A 17,717-nucleotide genomic window follows, 5' to 3' on the forward strand; every position below is an offset into this window, starting at 1 on the left:
AGGGGGTGTTTTGAGTATTTCATTTTAATTTAACATGATTGGTTAACTGTACTAGCCCACGTGACACATCTGTCATACTTAAGAATTTCTCTTAATAATATATAGATTGTGTCATTATGCATAGGATCACGTGTATTACTTGAAAAATCGATCCAAACCGAGTCTAACAATTATTTCCATATATATGGGGTATGCCCGAACTCTATAAATAGGCATGTAATCAATTTGGTAAAAGCAGTATTCAACATTATGGCATTTGGAGGTTCTGTGTTCTTGTCTATGCTCCTATCTTTGGCTGCAGCTGCTTGCTTCTCCGTTGGCACTTCCGATGCTTATTATATCCCTTTCAACCGAAGCAGTTTTCCCACTGGATTCCTTTTTGGTGCTGGTTCAGCTGCTTATCAGGTATATATCTATCTATATATGAGTGTGCGTCTATACATATATATATATATATACACACACACACAGTCCGTCTCCGCTACGGACGTCTGTACCTTTTCTTAGGTACGGATTTCCCGTTTTCCCTTACTTTCCGGCCACATTTTCACATCTTAACCGTTCAATTTTTAGGTCATAATGTATAGATCACTTGTGAAAAATTTCAGCCAATTTGGTGATCGTTAAGTCATCCAAAACTGCAATTTACCATTATAAATACGAACGGTTCCGGTTTGACAGATTCTGTCCGTTCATGTAAATTGCAATTTTGGATGCCTTAACGATCACCAAATTGGCTGAAAATTTGCAGAGGTGATCTATACATTAGGACCTAAAAACTGAACGGTTAACATCTAAAAATGTGGCCGGAAAGTGGTCGAAAACAAGAAATCGGACGTCCGCACCTGAGAAATATCCTATATATATATAAATGTACACTCTGCTTATACTGACGATCGGCTCCTTGATGTTTCTTCAATCCATTATCGATGCATCAGTCAGAAGGAGCAGCATTTCTAGATGGAAGGGGACCTAGCATCTGGGATACTTTCGTTAGGAAACATCCAGGTCTGTCTCTCTCTCTCTCCAAAAACCCTCATAACCTCATTATTAATTATCTGAGCTTAACTAATGCATGTTCTGAGTTTCCTACTTCACTACTAGTCAATTTGGATTCCCTGATATCTACAACGTATCAAAGAGGCAATTACTCATGCGAGAGGCCACATGCTCTACTGTACTATACTCAATCGATGGGTCTCGCCATGACTTGGAGGGCAGCGAAATTCACGACTTTATCCTGGTCACCATGGAAAAAATCAATAAAACATTTATAAAAGCTTAGGATTAAATACTTTTATAATTTTAAATCATGTCCAATATTACGCGTGATAGTTATAGACCAATAACTATATAAACATAAAAAAAAAAACTCATGATCCATCGAGTGATAATTAAACTGTATTGTTAAATCACTATTTAATTTTCTATGTATTATGTTATAATATATAAAAACTTCTTATGTGACGTTTAGTGAGAAAATGTTATGGTTGATGGCAGAAAAAATATGGGATCACAGCACGGGAGACGTAGCTGATGACTTTTATCACCGTTATAAGGTAAATTTAATATGAAGCACTGTCCACTGACCTCCATTTTCTTATTACTTTATCAAGGACATTGAGATGAGTTATAATAGCTTATTCATTAATCAATAAAGTCATTGCATAATTTCTTTCAAAAAAGAAAAAGAAAAGTCATTGCATAACTTAGAGGAAGAAAAATTGGTTAGTAATGCATTAATTGTATTCCCTTGTGTGTGTGTGTGTGTCAAGTGGTTAGAAATGCATTGTTAGTTATACAAGTATACAGAAGTAGTTATTATCTGCTATATATAATTTCTTGTTTTGATCCTGACTTGTTCATGATGTGACAGGAGGATATAAAATTGATGAAGAAAATTGGGTTGGACTCTTTCAGATTCTCAATTTCATGGCCCAGATTACTTCCCAGTAAGAAGATAATGTTGTTTAACTGGATCTTAATCATTGAATAAGTAATTTTATCATTCGAGCTGGTTGCGTAATTGCAACGTTCCGACTCTTTTCAATTGATTTTATGTTTTAGAATATCTTTAACAATGTTAGTTATTTTTTTGTTAAAATAGCTAAAAAGTCATTTTAGCTAGTTACTTTAGAGTATCTTTAGCAATGCTAGCAATTTTGAGTCAAATTTTAGCTAAAGTAGCTAAAACGTCATTTTAGCTAACCACTTTAGAATTACGTCTGCATCAATGCTATCTATTTTAGCTAGTTTTGAATTTATATTATTTTTTAAATAAATATTAAATAGTTTAAATGTATTTATAAATTATATAAAATAACTTAAAAAGAATGTTTTAAATTATAAAGAGTCTCATCCCGCTTTCTATATTTAGGAGCTGTTGAGACAACTAAAAGTTATAATAGAGAGTCACTTAGGAGTCTGGTGCAGCTGTTAAAATAGATAAAAAGCTAAACATGCTCTCCAAAATAGCTAAGGAGCCACAATAGAGAGTTTGTTAAAGATGCTCAAAAATACGTCTGCATCAGTGTTCTCTATTTTAGTTAGTTTTGAATTTATATTATTTTTTAACTAAAGATTAAATAGTTTAAATGTATTTATAAATTATATAAAATAACTTAAAATGAATATTTTAAATTATAGAGAGCCTCATCTCGCTTTTTATATTTATGAGTGAGATAATTTAAAGTTATAATAGATAGCCACTTAAGAGTCTGATACAACTGCTAAAACAGATAAAAAGCTAAACATACTCTCTAAAATAGCTAAGGAGCCAAAATAGAGAATATGCTAAAGATGCTCTATGAAGTTATTGGTTACAGCCCAATATTATTTGGTCTAGTGATATAAGATTTCCCTTTGTAAGTGAAATGTCGTGAATTCGACTCACAATAGTCTAAATGCTGTACCTGAGTTGTTAATATGATAAAAAAGAAAAAGAAATAGAGTAATTGGTTACACACATACTATTAGTGTATTTACATTGAAGATTATAATTTGATATATATTTAACTCTTGTGCTTCTCGATCAGAGGGAAAACTTAGTGGAGGAGTGAACCAACTTGGTGTCAAATTCTACAATAATCTCATCAATGAGCTCGTATCCAATGGTTGACTTCTCACTTTTTCTAGCTCTCTAAATTAAATTCCACTTTCATATACATATGCTGAGCAGATCAATCGTTCTAAAGAATAATTATCTGTTAAAGAATGAATAGTAAAAAAGAAATTGAAGTATTTGGCAAATTTCATACTCATTCCTAATTTTCCTATACATTTGATGTGAGAAATTAAGGTATCAAGCCCTTAGTGACTTTGCTCCATTATGATCCTCCCCAAGCACTTGATGATCTGTATGGCGGGTTCTTAAGCCCTAATATAATGTAAGTCACCGTGCAATATACTTTGACTACCTATATATATAATATGATTATTAAAACTAATGGCAATAATGTGATCACTGGGTCAAAATGAATATTTTTAACAGAAATGATTATGGAGATTATGTGAATTTGTGCTTCAAGACATTTGGTGATCGAGTGAAGCACTGGGTCACAATGAACGAACCAAACGGATTTGCTATTAATGCCTACGACGGCGGTACCTTTGCACCAGGTCGGTGTTCTAACTATGAAGGAAACTGCACTTCCGGTAACTCTGCCACTGAACCCTACATTGTGGCACACCATTTGCTTCTTGCTCATTCAGCTGCTGTCAAAATATACAAGGACAAATATCAGGTACAGATAACCCTGCATTCGTTATATATTTGATTTGGATGAATACATACATGTACATTCTTGAATAATAAATTAATTAATGTGAATATATGTGAGCAGGCTTCCCAAAAGGGACAGATCGGGATTACCATAGTCACTCACTGGTGGAAACCTAAGTTCCCAGAACAGCTGGCTAGCCGGAAAGCCACCCTTAGATCACTTGACTTTATGTTTGGATGGTGAGTCTTGGATAATAGATCAGCATATCTAAGACGTAATTTATCCCTAAAACTTTATGTTGATCGTGTATATATCTTTATCCCCTAGCTATATAATTGTATAATTTTTCATAATGTGGGTAGGTTTGCGGATCCTATATTTCATGGTGATTATCCGAAGGTCATGCGATCTTTGGTCGGGAATAGATTGCCGAAATTTACAGAAGCTGAATCGAAGCAGATAAAAGGGTCCCTCGATTTTCTTGGGTTTAATTATTACACAACATATTATACAGTAGATGAACCGGCTTCATCCAACTCTGTCAACCATAGTTGGAGTGTAGACAGACAAATCGCTGCTTCTACTAGTATGCATCCTCAATCCCACACACGATATACAACCGGCTTAGTTATCATTCATTATAACTTAATTAATTGAGCATGAATTTAATTTCAACTGCTCACGTTGCTCTTCTAACACAACTACCTACCATTTGTTTTGTTGACACAGCTGATAGAAATGGGGCTCTTATTGGTGCAGCGGTATGTACTAATTCTCTGTCTATATAGTATATACTAAAGTTAATTATTCATGCAAATACTAACATTAACTATTATGTGGTAAATTGGCTACGTACAGACTGATCTGGATTGGCTTTTCGTTTATCCGAAGGGGATCAGAGAGGTTCTTGTGTATATAAAGGAAAAGTACAATAACCCTGACATTTACATAACTGAGAATGGTAAAATGATCGATTCTCCTGCATGTTTTCTCTGATTAATTATCCGGCCAATTAATTTTAGTATTTTACGTGCATGCTAATATATTGGTTTCTTGTATGTATTGTACGTTTAATTTTGCAGGATATGCGTATGGATATAATGCCTCAATGCCAATTCAAGAAGCTCGTAAGGATAATTTGAGAATAAGATACCATCACGACCATCTGTGGTATCTTTTGAAAGCTATCAAGTGAGTCATTCATTCATGTAACGCATGGTTAATATGATTTATAAATAGGGATTGAGTTAATTACTCGATTATTATTTATTTCAGGGATGGGGTTAAAGTAAAGGGATACTATGCGTGGTCATTTTGGGATGACTTCGAATGGGATGCTGGTTACACAGTTGGGTTTGGCCTAACATTAGTTGATGTCAAGGATAATCTGAGAAGATACCTCAAATATTCTGCCTATTGGTTCAAGATGTTCCTCCTGCACTGATGCATATGGATTAATCCATGTTAATAATTGGCTGTCCATCACCTCCTGATCATATCTCTATCGAAGAGAAATAAATTAAGCGGTAGGTCTATGTATTTCATCTATATATATATATATAATCTGCATATCTGTTTAAAACAGTCTCCGGGAGATATTATATTCCAACTTTGGGATATCCTCCAGAGGCAATATGTCTCAGACCTTTAACATTTGAATGTATCTCATATCTTTTGCAATAGCTTGTTGTGCAAAGAATGAGATTTAACCTTATATTTCTTCAAGATTAGTGAAGAGCTACATGCAACTTCTCTCTACACTGCGCTTCTTGGGTCCCTAGCCACATGAAAGCTTTAGTAGAAGATTTACTGCTGAGTGCTGACTTCTCCAAACAGGCCGATATCAGTGTCTTGAATAACTTCAAAAAGTTATCACTAAAAGCACCTGTGCATAACCAAATAATCCAAAATCAGAACAAATATGGACCATGTGGTATGAAACTCTTAGAAATTAAAGGGGAAAACAGAGTATGAAAAAACAAATAACACAAAGTCCTTTACCTTGCATCTAGCATTTTTGAAAATTATGTTGTCGGCATTGAGCAAATCATCAAATTGGTCCAACACTTCTTTACGTCTACTATGGCCTTGCCAAATCCTTGTCTTGATCAACATTAAAGAAGCATTTACAATTTTTGGCATAAAAAACCAAGGCCTTCCAAACAGAATCACTGCTGCATAGAGTTCTTCCATTGCTCAAAATCCAGAGATAGTGCCTTCCGTAGAATTCTATAACAACTTATCTATATCTCCAGCTTGACGCAAAGTACTTCGGAACACTTCTTTCCCACCATTTTGGTTGGTCTGTTCCAGCAACATTGACATGTACCTGAAGCAAAACATTTAAAGAAAAACACAGAAGCACATTCGATAACTATAAGCATATACTTTAACAATTCAGCAAAGCTAACACAATATCATTTCCAAATTGTTTTTTCATCTCCTGAAACTGCCATCCCAAGCTTTACTAATGTAAATCATATAATCGAGTACAGAAGAACTGAAGCCTAAAGAACCCAATGCAACAAAGTAGGATCTTTTTTCTTTTGACTTTTATGAAAATTGTACCATCAGAGCCATAGAAATGAGAGTATTCCCATACAACCCCTCAATAATTTGGACAGTGTCCAATACCTTGGACATGCTTCTGGAATGTAGACTTTGGTAGTGACTTAGTGAAGAGGTCTGCACGATTGTCTTCAAATCAAATCTGCTTAACTTCAATCTTCTGATGCTCCTGTTGTTACTAATTGAAGGAGAACTTCGGTACAATATGTTTGGTGTTGTCTCCTTTGATGAAACTCATCTTTATCTGCTCTATGTAAGCAGCATTATCCTCGTAGATAATGGTTGGTTCATCAGTGGTGGAATGCAGTCCACATGTGCTTTGAACATGCTTTGTAACGGCTTTTAGCCATGTACATTCTCATACTGCTTCGTGAAGATTTAGTATCTCAGCATGATTCGAAGAGGTAGCAACAAGTGTCTATTTCGTAGACCTCCAAGAAATTGCAGTATTCCCAATGGTAAAGACATAACCAGTTTGGGAACGTGCCTTGTGCGGGTCTGATAGATAGTCTATATCAGCATATCCAACAAGGCGAGCATCATTCTGAGGATCAAGGGGGTTTGATCCATTCCTTGATGGGTAGGGATAAAATAAGCCCATATATGTTGTACCTCTAAGGTAGCAAAAAATGTTTTTTATGCCATTCTAGTGGCGGCGTGTTGGCGCAGAGCTATATCTAGCTAACAAGTTCACATCGAATGAGATGTCCTATCTAGGGCATTGAGCCAAGTACAATAATGCGCCTATTGCACTTAGATATGGAACTTCTAGCACCAATATCTCTTAGTTATCATCTGCAGGACGATACGGTTCTCTCTAGACTTCAGACGACCATGGGTGTGCTTGCTTTTATCCTAATTAAAGCATCTTAACATCTTCTGGATGTAATTTGGTTGATGGACCAAAATTTCATCTGCACTGTGCTCGGGCTCCAGGTAGGGACAATAATTTGTTCTCCCAAGGCCTTTCATCTCAAATTCCAACATCAGGTGCTTTGCGGTTTCCTTGATCTCTTTAGGAGTATCAATCAAATTCATGTCATTGACATAGACTGCCACAATTCCAAACTAGGAACTTGTTTCCTTAATAAACACGCATGGGTATAGTTTATTATTCACATATCCCATCCCGATTAAATATTCACTTAGACGGTTATACCACCTCCGTCTGGATTGTTTCAATCCATAAAGTGAACGCCTCAAAACTAATGAAGAGCGTGTTCCGTGGTCTAGAACTATTTGCATCGGGTATATTAAGTCCTTTAGAAACTTTTATGTACATCTCTGTATCGTGATCCCCATAGAGATAAGCTGTGACCACATTCATAAGCTGCATATTCAGTTTTTTAGAAACTACCAAACTGATAAGGTAGCGGAACATTATGACGTGTATTACGGGAGAATACGCCTCCTTGTAATCAATCACAGGGCGTTGAGAAAATTCTTGCACCACTATACGAGCCTTGTGTATCACATTCTCGTTTTTCTCATTACGCTTCCTTTCAAATATCCATTTAAATCCTACAGGTTTAACATGGGGAGGTGTAGGAACAACAGGTCCAAAACACCTTTCTCTTTGTCAAGGAATCTAATTTGACCTATATTTTTTATTTCCTTTTTGGCCAGTCGTCTCTTCGTTGAAATTGATCAATAAAGCAAGGTTCGAGGTCATCGCTTATTATAATTTTAGTGGCCACCGCAAATACTAATATATCATCGATGATAATCTCAATCTGATTCCAAATCTCACTAAATTTATCGAGATTTCTCTATCTCGGGAATGAGTTCAAATGTTGGAGCATCCCCCAACATGGTCTCTTCTAGGATGTACCCATATTTTGGATTTATCTCATGAGATGAATCGATTTGAGATAGCGATGTCAAGAGGATTCATTTGTGCCAAGTTTACCCTTTTTTGGGAATAAAAATCCTTCGAACCTAATGGTCTACCTCACTTCTGGGCAGAGACATACGACTGGTTAGCGCCCATGGTCGTACCTTGTCCATCTGGGACTACACATCTTACAGGGACTTCTATTCTTGCAGGCACATTTGCAGCAGGTATATATGATCTCGTCACTTTTGCTAGATCAAAGAAAGTGTCTGGCATATTGTATTCTTATACTCTATAGATCTAGAATTGTCCGCACTTCACTATTTTCGTGCGGTTTGGGGATCAAGATGATATATTGTGGGGACATTCCATGTTAATTCACGTCGTTCATCAGGAACGGTGACGTTCTTATCTCCCCCTGACGGTGGGAAGACTGTCTCATCAAAGTGACAATCCACAAATTAAGCTGTAAAGAAATCACCTGTCAAGGGCTCTAAAGAGCACATAATGGATGAGACTCATAATTGACATGTATACCCATCCTTTGTTGAGGACCCAATTTTGTATGTTGTGATGGCACAATTGGCACAAGGACTACGTACCCAAATACGTTTAAGTGCCAAACATCAGGTTCATACCCAGTCACTAGCTGTAATGCGGAGTAAGGTTGGTAGCAGTGGGCCTCAACAGGACCAACATAACTGCATGCAAGATTGTATAGCCCCATGCAGAAATTAGAAGCTTGGTGCGCATTACCAAGATTCTATTTGCGAGACCATCTTGGAAGTGAACATATGGAACTATATGTTCAGCATCAACTCTAAATGATATGCAATAATCATCAAAAGACTTTGATGTAAACTCTCCGGTATTATCAAGTCTTATACACTTTATGGGATAATCCGAGTGGTGAACCCTCAATTTCATGATTAGGGTGAGAGTTTAGCAAAAACAGCGTTTTCTTGTGGACAATAGTGTAACATGTGATCACTTTGTCGATACATCAATCAAAACCATTAATATTTAATTGGTCCACATGTTGGTTGGATATATATGTCCACAAATTTCCCTTACATTCTGTGCAGAAAAATGATGGTGTATGTACTAGTCTTTGCATATTATGGTCTAGTATTAAATACTCTTAATGAGTATGGCATAGTGTGTCATTATATACAAGACCCTTATCCAGAAGGGGATGCACATGCGATGAGTTGAGGATACGTTGCATCATACTTTAACCTAGGTGTCCCAAACGGTCATGCCATATCAAGTAGTTGCTTGAATTAGTTAGCTTCTAGCTAACAGATTTCAATTTTCTCCAATGTACGCTTTTGGCCACATACTTGGAGGTTATGCAAAGATATTACACTAATTTTTCTCAGTGGTTTCAACGTGGTAACTGTTGGTTCGAATATGCTTAATACTCAATAACATTCTTCTGGAACGTGGAGATTATAAGGCCTCATTAATGGTAGGTTCAGTACCATTGGACAACATAGAGTGGGTTTTGCCATAACCCTCTATTAGGTTGGATTGGCCTGATACGGTTGTCACAGAGGTATGAATAGACATAAGTTTGAAAAATATCTCTGATCTGGGAGTATGGTGTGCATAATAGCACTTTTAACCATACAACAAACTTCCCCACAAGACATGCCTATTCATAAATTTAATTCAATGGATCACATGTATAAATGAGTTTATTGAATTACATATATTTGAACATAACCACATTTCTATAATCGAAAATAATTGAAAACATAAATCTCCAAAATTCGAAGATGTTTCATTCATTAAGATGAAATAGATATGACACAAGGGGCCAATTATACCCATGTCTTCGAGTTCTAATCCTCGATATGTTCAGTAACTGGCTGAAAATCTATGATCTATAGTGTGGAATTGATAGAAAATGACCCTTCAATAAAGTTGGTATTTCGAGTTCCGCGACTGTCGTAATACTCATTTACTGCTTCGGTTATCGCATAATAGATGCAGGACCAGCAGTCAATTCCTCCACATTGATAACAAAGATCATGTTGATTTTGGTGGCAGTGGGCCGAACTAGTGTTCTTTTTCACTTTGGCTTGTTGGGCAGGGGCACAATAACATGGGGCCATGTTTTGGGGCGGTTATATGGGCCATTTATGGGCCCACCTCTCTTTCCTTGTCTCGAAAGATAAGACTTCTTTTTTTTTTCCCCTTCCACGGCCACAATTTCTCCTTTCGTGATTAGGTTTGCGATGAGTAACATCATTTGCTTCAAGCAAAAGTGTTGCTTAGGTACCGATGGGCTTGGGATGATCATTCCTCACCAGGAGGTTGTTGTTCATTTCATTGAGCAACAAGATAGTGATCAATTCTAAAAATTAGTAAAGTGCCTCTCCTTGTATTCTTTTGGGCAGATGGGCTTGTTCAATATCTTGCTAATCATGTCTTGCTTCAGGCAAGAAAATGGTCATTTGGTGGTTAAAGTACTCTTCTAGAGTGACCCAAAGAGTATGTGGATCCTCTTCATCAGATACTCAACTTAGAGTGCTTTCTCCATATGTTTCTTTATGAACATTATGGCACTCGCCTTAAAAGCCTCAGTGACGACATTGTCAATATCGATTGTTGATCTCATCTTCTTTGTAGTCAGATGAATTTTCACATCTTGCGTCCACTTTAGATAGTTTCTTCCAGAAACCTCCAAAGCAACAACGTCAAACATGTTGAGATTTGACATTTCTTATAGGAAATGAACAAATAATATTAGTGCTTTGGGTAATATATCATCCATAAGCAAGTAATGAGAACTTCAGGTTCTATAACATGGTATGAAAAATCGGATTAGACATGTAAAATCTACTGGTTTTATCATGTGTGGTGAATTTATAAAGGAAACTTCAAGTTTCTTAAATGGCATTATCGAAAGATTTATGTATGAACTACTGGTTCATTTAGAACTTCTTGTTCATTAGGTACCTGCATTTTCTACACATATATTCTAGTGCGAAAATTTAGACAAGTAACACAATAATATTGAATTGAGAAAATTGAAATAATCTCACAAATTTGGATAAATAAAAATCACAAATCAATTGAGATATTAATTGCATGCTAGTAATATAACAGATTAATTATCACACAATTATGTGAATAAATGCTTCTGGTAATTAATTACACATTAGATATGGTGAATCTATTTACAATATGAAATCATTTTTCCTTTTATTTTTGATTCTGCTGGACCAAAGAAGGAGTGGGCTTGATAGTGAAGCTTCTCGGGCTTTGTCTGTAGGCTTGTGACCCAGTCTTTCATGCGTAAGTCAAATGGTGTGTGAGACCTGTTGGGCTACTAGGTCCTGCTGAGGGAGAGTGGGCCTGTTGGGCTCAAACTGGTTTGCTAAGGAATGAAAAGTTATTACTCAATCCTTTCGGTAACTCCAATTGGATACTACCAGGTAAGGAAGGATGAGGTTTAGGTGGAGCGAGGCTCACTTAAGTACACGGCCTCATCTGAACCTTGCCTAGACATCGCATCCAACTGGATGAGCCTAGTTTGAGAAGATTCATAACTTTTGTCATGGCAACATGTGGTGAGCTTCTGTTCTGGTCTTGCAACTTGGGCTTGAGCTTCTGCCTCAGATTTGTTGTTGTGACTTTGGGCTTAATTTGAGCTTTTGACTCAGCCTCATTTAATATTCACAATTATGACATAATTAAATTCAATATATGTTAGTAAATCATAATGTAAATAAATTAATACAGCGGTTATGTACCTAAGGAAATGGGTTCAAATCCCATTAATGCTTATGTCATTTCGTATAGGTAATAAATTGGGTAAATGCTTCTGGCATTATAGTAATATTAAATAGGAATCATACATGTCAATGTGTCATGATATATGTCAATCAAATCCAAAAACATGAACTAATATATACGACAGATATATATGTATCAACCAAATAAATTAATAAAGTAAATTTGGGGGTTCATGTATCATGGTGACTATTCATATTCAATCATTAGGCTCAATAAGCATGAATATGAAATTAGATTTTGGAAAGAAAAATACTTGATGAAGAACAGACGAATCTTCAGTTTATATGTGCAGAACTGAGAAGGTTGTCTTCTCAGCCAATCCAATAACTCAGGAGTTATTCGCCTCTTCTCTTGATTGAATGATGAACCACCTCTCTCCGCAACTCGCAATCTGAATCCTAGAGCTAATCGTGCTGATAACGTGTTGTAAAATGATAGTAAAAGAATTTGAGAGAGGGAGAGTTTAGACACAAAGAATGAAGTATGAGAAATGAAGTGATTTCTATTCATCTCATCACAATGAGGTTTATATAGGAGTACCTCAGGTTTACAAAAGGTAACTACTTAACGATTACATCAATCACTCATCTGATTACAATCAATCAATTGCTATATTCTATTAATCACCAATCAATCTTAATTGTATATATATCACGCAACACTAATTGCTATTACATGAATAGCCACATTAATATTTACAACAGAAAGTTAATTAAAACATATATTCCACATATAAACATGTAAGACACGGATGTGACAATGGTAATGGGTGGAGCTCAGCATGTATCCAACAAGGATGATTCAAACCTCACAGGATTCACCACTCTTTCTTCTCTCAGATTGAGGCTGATGCCTAAAAGCTTTGTCACTCAAATATATGTGAGAGATGATAATATTTTCGACAAACAAAAAGCTCACATATATAAAGAAGGAACGGCTATGTCGAAATATATGCATTTATTTTTTCCTTTTACGATCTCATGAAGGATGCCAACTACTTGCCAAACGGACCGAACCATATGCTCAACTCTTGTAACCAATCTCCACAGATCAAAAGCTACCAATCTTAAGGATCAAAGAGGTCTTAATTCAAGGTTGTAATGGAGCCAAGGTTTAGGGGTTTAAGAAATGAAAGGGTAAGGAAAAATCACAAAATGTTCTAAAAACCTAGCGGCGCCTTCATTGAAGTATTGAGATGTCTTCTTTTAGTGACCAAGGCATCTTGCAACGTTGAACTTCTTGTGTGTCTTTATTGAGGCCGGATGTCATTGTGTTGGGTCCTTGCTTCATTCTAACCTTCCTTTGAACACATGTGGAATAGGACAAAGACCAAAGTTATCGTACTTAGACCTTCAATTTCAAAACAAACTCCTTATCCACAATGGGGGGACTAAATCCATAAATACTTTCATACATTTTTTTCCATTGCCGTACACACTTTTTTTCATTTTTTTTTTTTTTAGGATTAAATTCAGTTTACCCCCCTGAGGTTTGGGGGTAATTTCATGTTAGTCCATGTCCTTTCAATTTAATCAGTTTACCCCCCAAACTTGTCAATTCTCCTCAACCGTGTCCATTCCATCCAATTTGGACGTTAAGTCTGATTTTTTTGGGCTAAAATGGTCATTTCAAGACAAAAAAAAACTAAAAAAAAAAGGAATTTTTTTATTTTTATTTTTATTTTTTAAATATTTTTTTCTTCTGTTTTTTATTTTTATTTTTTCTGTTTTTTCTTTTTTTATTTATTTATTTTTTCTTCTGTTTTTTTATTTTTATTTTTTTTATTTTGTCTTCAACCTATATACCACAAGTTATAATAGGTTTATAAGAACAAAAATATACTCTAGGTGGTTGAAAGCCGCTCGCTGATCTACGATATTTGTGATATATCTCTGATCAAGTGAAGAATTTTAAGAGATATCCTCAATAAAGTGAAGAAATATCTGTAAAAAACGATTTTACACTTTATTTATAAATATCTGTAAAAAATGATTTTACACAGATATTTCTTCACGATTTTACACTTTATCTGTAAATATCTGTAAAAAATAATTTTACACAGACATTTCTTCACTTTATTGGGGATATATTCTAAAATTCTTCTCTTTATCGGAGATATATCATAAATATCGTAAATCAGCGAGAGACTTTCAACCACCTAGTGTATCTTTTTGTTTTTATAAACCTATCATAACTTCTGGTGTATTGGTTGAAAACAAAATTTATAAAAAAAAAAAATTTAAATGAAAAAAAAAAAAACATAAATTAAAAAAAAAAAAGCGAAAAAAAAAAATTTCCTTTTTTTTTTTTAAGTTTTTTTTTGTCTTGAAATGAAAATTTAAAATGAAAAAAATAAAAATAAAAAGAAAAAACAGAATAAAAAAAAAAAAACGAAAAAAAATAATTCCTTTTTTTTTAAAGTTTTTTTTGTCTTGAAATGACAATTTTAGCCCTCAAAAGTCAGACTTAACGGTCTAAATTGGACGGAATAGTAGAAATTGGACACGGCTGATTGAAATTGGAAAGCTTGAGGGGTAAACTGATTAAATTGAAAGGACAGGGACTAACATGAAATTACCCCCAAACCTCAGGGGGGTAAACTGAATTTAATCCTTTTTTTTATATTTCTTTTTGGCATACATATTTTCTCATGGACAAGTCTTTCCCCCACACTTATTGTTTCTCCTCATCTTCATCATCCTTGACACTACCTTGATCTTGCATGTCTCATAGTTAAAACTCCACTAAATCTTTAGAACAAGGGTAGGGATATAACTATACTAAGGTTCAAGGGTTAGGATTTTGAGGGTGATGAAAGAAAAAGGTTTGAATGTAGGCTCAAAGTGGTTGAACTAAGGGGTGTACATCTTGTGTGCACAATTGGGACACAAGCTATTTTTGGCTTTGGTAGAAGTTCCTAGTGCCTTTATTCTTTCCAAAATCAGGGACATGTATTGATAAAAGTTTCGACCAGTACAAGAGCAAGTTCTAGTAATCTCTGGAGTCCGTTAAACTTAATCTGTGGCAAGCAGTCAATCAAAGAGAAAGATAATGAGATCACTAAGCATCGCCAAGAAAATAAGAGTATAATTTTCAATAAACACACAAAGAATAACAAATAGGCTCAAATTCTCACAAGGGTTATTATGAATCAAAACTCATCATCAACATGCTCGATATTCTGTACCAAAGTCAACAAAAACCACATCTACTACACAATCATATGCTTTATATATATCGTAATTAACCAAAGAATTATTTTAACATCATCTCAATATTATGATCCTCTTTTATCTATAATTTTAGAGATATAAGTTCATCCCTGACAGTTGAAAGGCAACCTAAGACTCAAAAAACTAAAAGCAACATTTTTTTTATTTTTAAACAACACAAAAAGAAACACAGAAGACATAAATCCCTTCCCCCACACTTAAATCATACATTGCCCTCAGTGTATGGAAAATATAGAGCATGCAATGAATAATAAAAGCATAGAGAAAGGGTAACAAAACAAAAGGTGGTAAGGAGAAAACGTTCAGAAAAGCTCCCCCATGTAGACCTCCCATGCTCATGACATTTGGGGAAGACCGGTACTAGGCATCAACCTCAAGGCACAAGGCCTCGACTTCCTTACGTAAGCTCCTTGTTATGCATACTCCAAAATAGGTGATGTTAGGGCGTCGTGGGGAGAAGAGAGGAAAGGTGCACTTTTGTTTGTCAAAATTGTGCCTCTTGAGGCCAATTTCCAGCCCTTACAACTCTCTAATGCAACATCCAATGTCTTAGATTCCAATTGGAGGTAAAATATGGCGTTGCTAGATGTTCAAGCATATGTGGCACGTTTCCTATCTCCAAATGGATTGAAAATGGCAGCCCTGCAAAGTTAGAAGAAAAACAGAATTTGCACAAAGAAGATGAGAAAAGGACCTTTACCCATTCAAACCTCAATTCCGAAGGGTTATGGTTGTCAGGACCCACCCCGGAATTACCCTCCTAACTCCTAGGTGGACCTGCGGGACCCACTTTTCGAGAAAATTCGACAGAACCTCCCCTAAAAATGGGCAACCCTAAACCTGCTGAAAACACTCCTCAAATACTCTAAATGCTATGCTTGAAGCCACCCTGCTTCCTAGCAACATTCCATAATTTTCCAAGTATAAACATCAAACTTCACAACCAAAACATCTTAAACAAATACAACCCAGCAACTCAATCGTTCAACAACCTCCCAAAATAAACCACTCTCTTACACACATAATTATACAAATGCATAAATCCACTCTCAACAAGTATTCAGAGCAATCTAAGGAACAGACTCGGAATATAATACAATAAGTAGGTTAATCAATAACCTACTGAGAATGGATGACAAAGGTGGTACTAGCCTCCGCTCCTATGCCGGTCCGCAGCACTGAGATCTGGGCAATTTAAACCAAAGGGCCCAGGGGGAAAGTACATAAAAACGTTAGAGTGAGTGGACAAAATAAATAAGTATAAATGAAGATAAATTTATACTTTCCCACAAGTTTACAATATAAAGTCTCGATGCATGCAACGTTTATAAAACGTATTTCTTTAAACCCAAAACTCGTACAAACCATTCCAGCCCCGCTGGATAAAATAAATCGGACTAGCCCCGCTAGTCAAATCATATTAGAATATGGGGAAGAACTTTCACCATACGAAAGAAGGGAGCCTTATTGGCTCGGGTCGGAGTGTCCCACACTCTTGAGCATCCCATGCTCTCCTCTACTCACCTACGAACACATAGTAAGTAGGGAGGAGTAATAATAGGCTAGCCAGTAATATAATATATAAATAACGACCCTAGGTATGGCGGTTTAAAAAAACCGTTAAATCCTTAAAGCTTCCCCAAGTCCCACGTATAAAGGACATACGGGTACGATTCCCAACCGTACTCTGATTTTCGTAAAAAGCCGTATAAATTAACAGCGTGTCCCACACGCTCAAGAAATAAATAAATCATCAATGAGGCATTCCCAATGCCAAAATCATAATCAATAAATAATCATAGAGATTTATTTCAATAAAACTCCATTTATAAATAAATTCTCAATTCGACGAATATAAATGTAATATAAACAGTATAAATCCGAAAATCGTATCGAAAACCATTCGTCGAATATTAACATCAATTAATATTTCAAATCCGAGCATAACAACTTTATAACCAAATTCTCAACCGATATAAATCATAATCACTTCATGGAAAATAATATTTAAAAGTAATTCCTTAAGATAATTCACAATTATCTTTATATGCTCGGAAAAATACGTTAATAAAATAAATCAAGCTTTAATAAATAAATGCATGCATCACTTATTTAAAACAAACGTCCACTCACAAAGTACGGCTAAGCTTGCCGTCGATCCAAACCCTCCTCGAGGAAATCCTCCTCACGTCCTGTACAATATAACGTTCGTAACTTTAATTTCGGGATGGAAAACTAAATTGGATTAATTAAAATCAACCCTAATATCACTTTAATTGCCCAATTTCTCCCAATCTTCTTCAATAATATTATCTCCTTAATATAAAGGCTCAAAGGCCAAACCGAGGAAATCCGATGGATGGATTCCTCGTAATTCGATTTACAATTTCACCAATTTTCTTGATCAACCATCAAAATTTATATTCAATTCAACTCCAAATCCATTTCCAAGCTTCGATTAATTAACTATAAGTAAAATTGATCCAATACATGTTCAACAGTCAAAATTCCCGGCCAAAACCCTGTCTCACGCGCCACCTACAGTGGCGGTGC

At 35.6% G+C, this 17,717-nt stretch overlaps 1 protein-coding gene and 1 long non-coding RNA gene across 2 annotated transcripts; one reads left to right on the forward strand and one right to left on the reverse strand.

Annotated features, from left to right (window-relative positions):
* Window positions 1-218: 218 nt before the first annotated feature.
* Window positions 219-5,463, forward strand: LOC112175129 (vicianin hydrolase). Its single transcript, XM_024312798.2, has 13 exons — window positions 219-405; window positions 939-1,008; window positions 1,501-1,559; window positions 1,877-1,952; window positions 3,036-3,113; window positions 3,299-3,386; window positions 3,491-3,743; window positions 3,843-3,961; window positions 4,085-4,308; window positions 4,452-4,483; window positions 4,581-4,683; window positions 4,805-4,913; window positions 4,998-5,463. Exons 1-13 carry the CDS (start codon window positions 250-252, stop codon window positions 5,164-5,166), a joined length of 1,536 nt encoding a protein of 511 aa, XP_024168566.1. The 5' UTR covers window positions 219-249; the 3' UTR covers window positions 5,167-5,463.
* Window positions 5,342-6,244, reverse strand: LOC112175147. Its single transcript, XR_002926323.2, has 2 exons — window positions 5,724-6,244; window positions 5,342-5,607 (listed from the first exon to the last, which is right to left on the reverse strand). It is a non-coding gene; the product is annotated as an uncharacterized LOC112175147 (long non-coding RNA).
* Window positions 6,245-17,717: the final 11,473 nt, after the last annotated feature.

The sequence above is a fragment of the Rosa chinensis genome, chromosome 1, assembly GCF_002994745.2.
Source record: "Rosa chinensis cultivar Old Blush chromosome 1, RchiOBHm-V2, whole genome shotgun sequence".
Lineage (NCBI taxonomy): Eukaryota > Viridiplantae > Streptophyta > Magnoliopsida > Rosales > Rosaceae > Rosa > Rosa chinensis.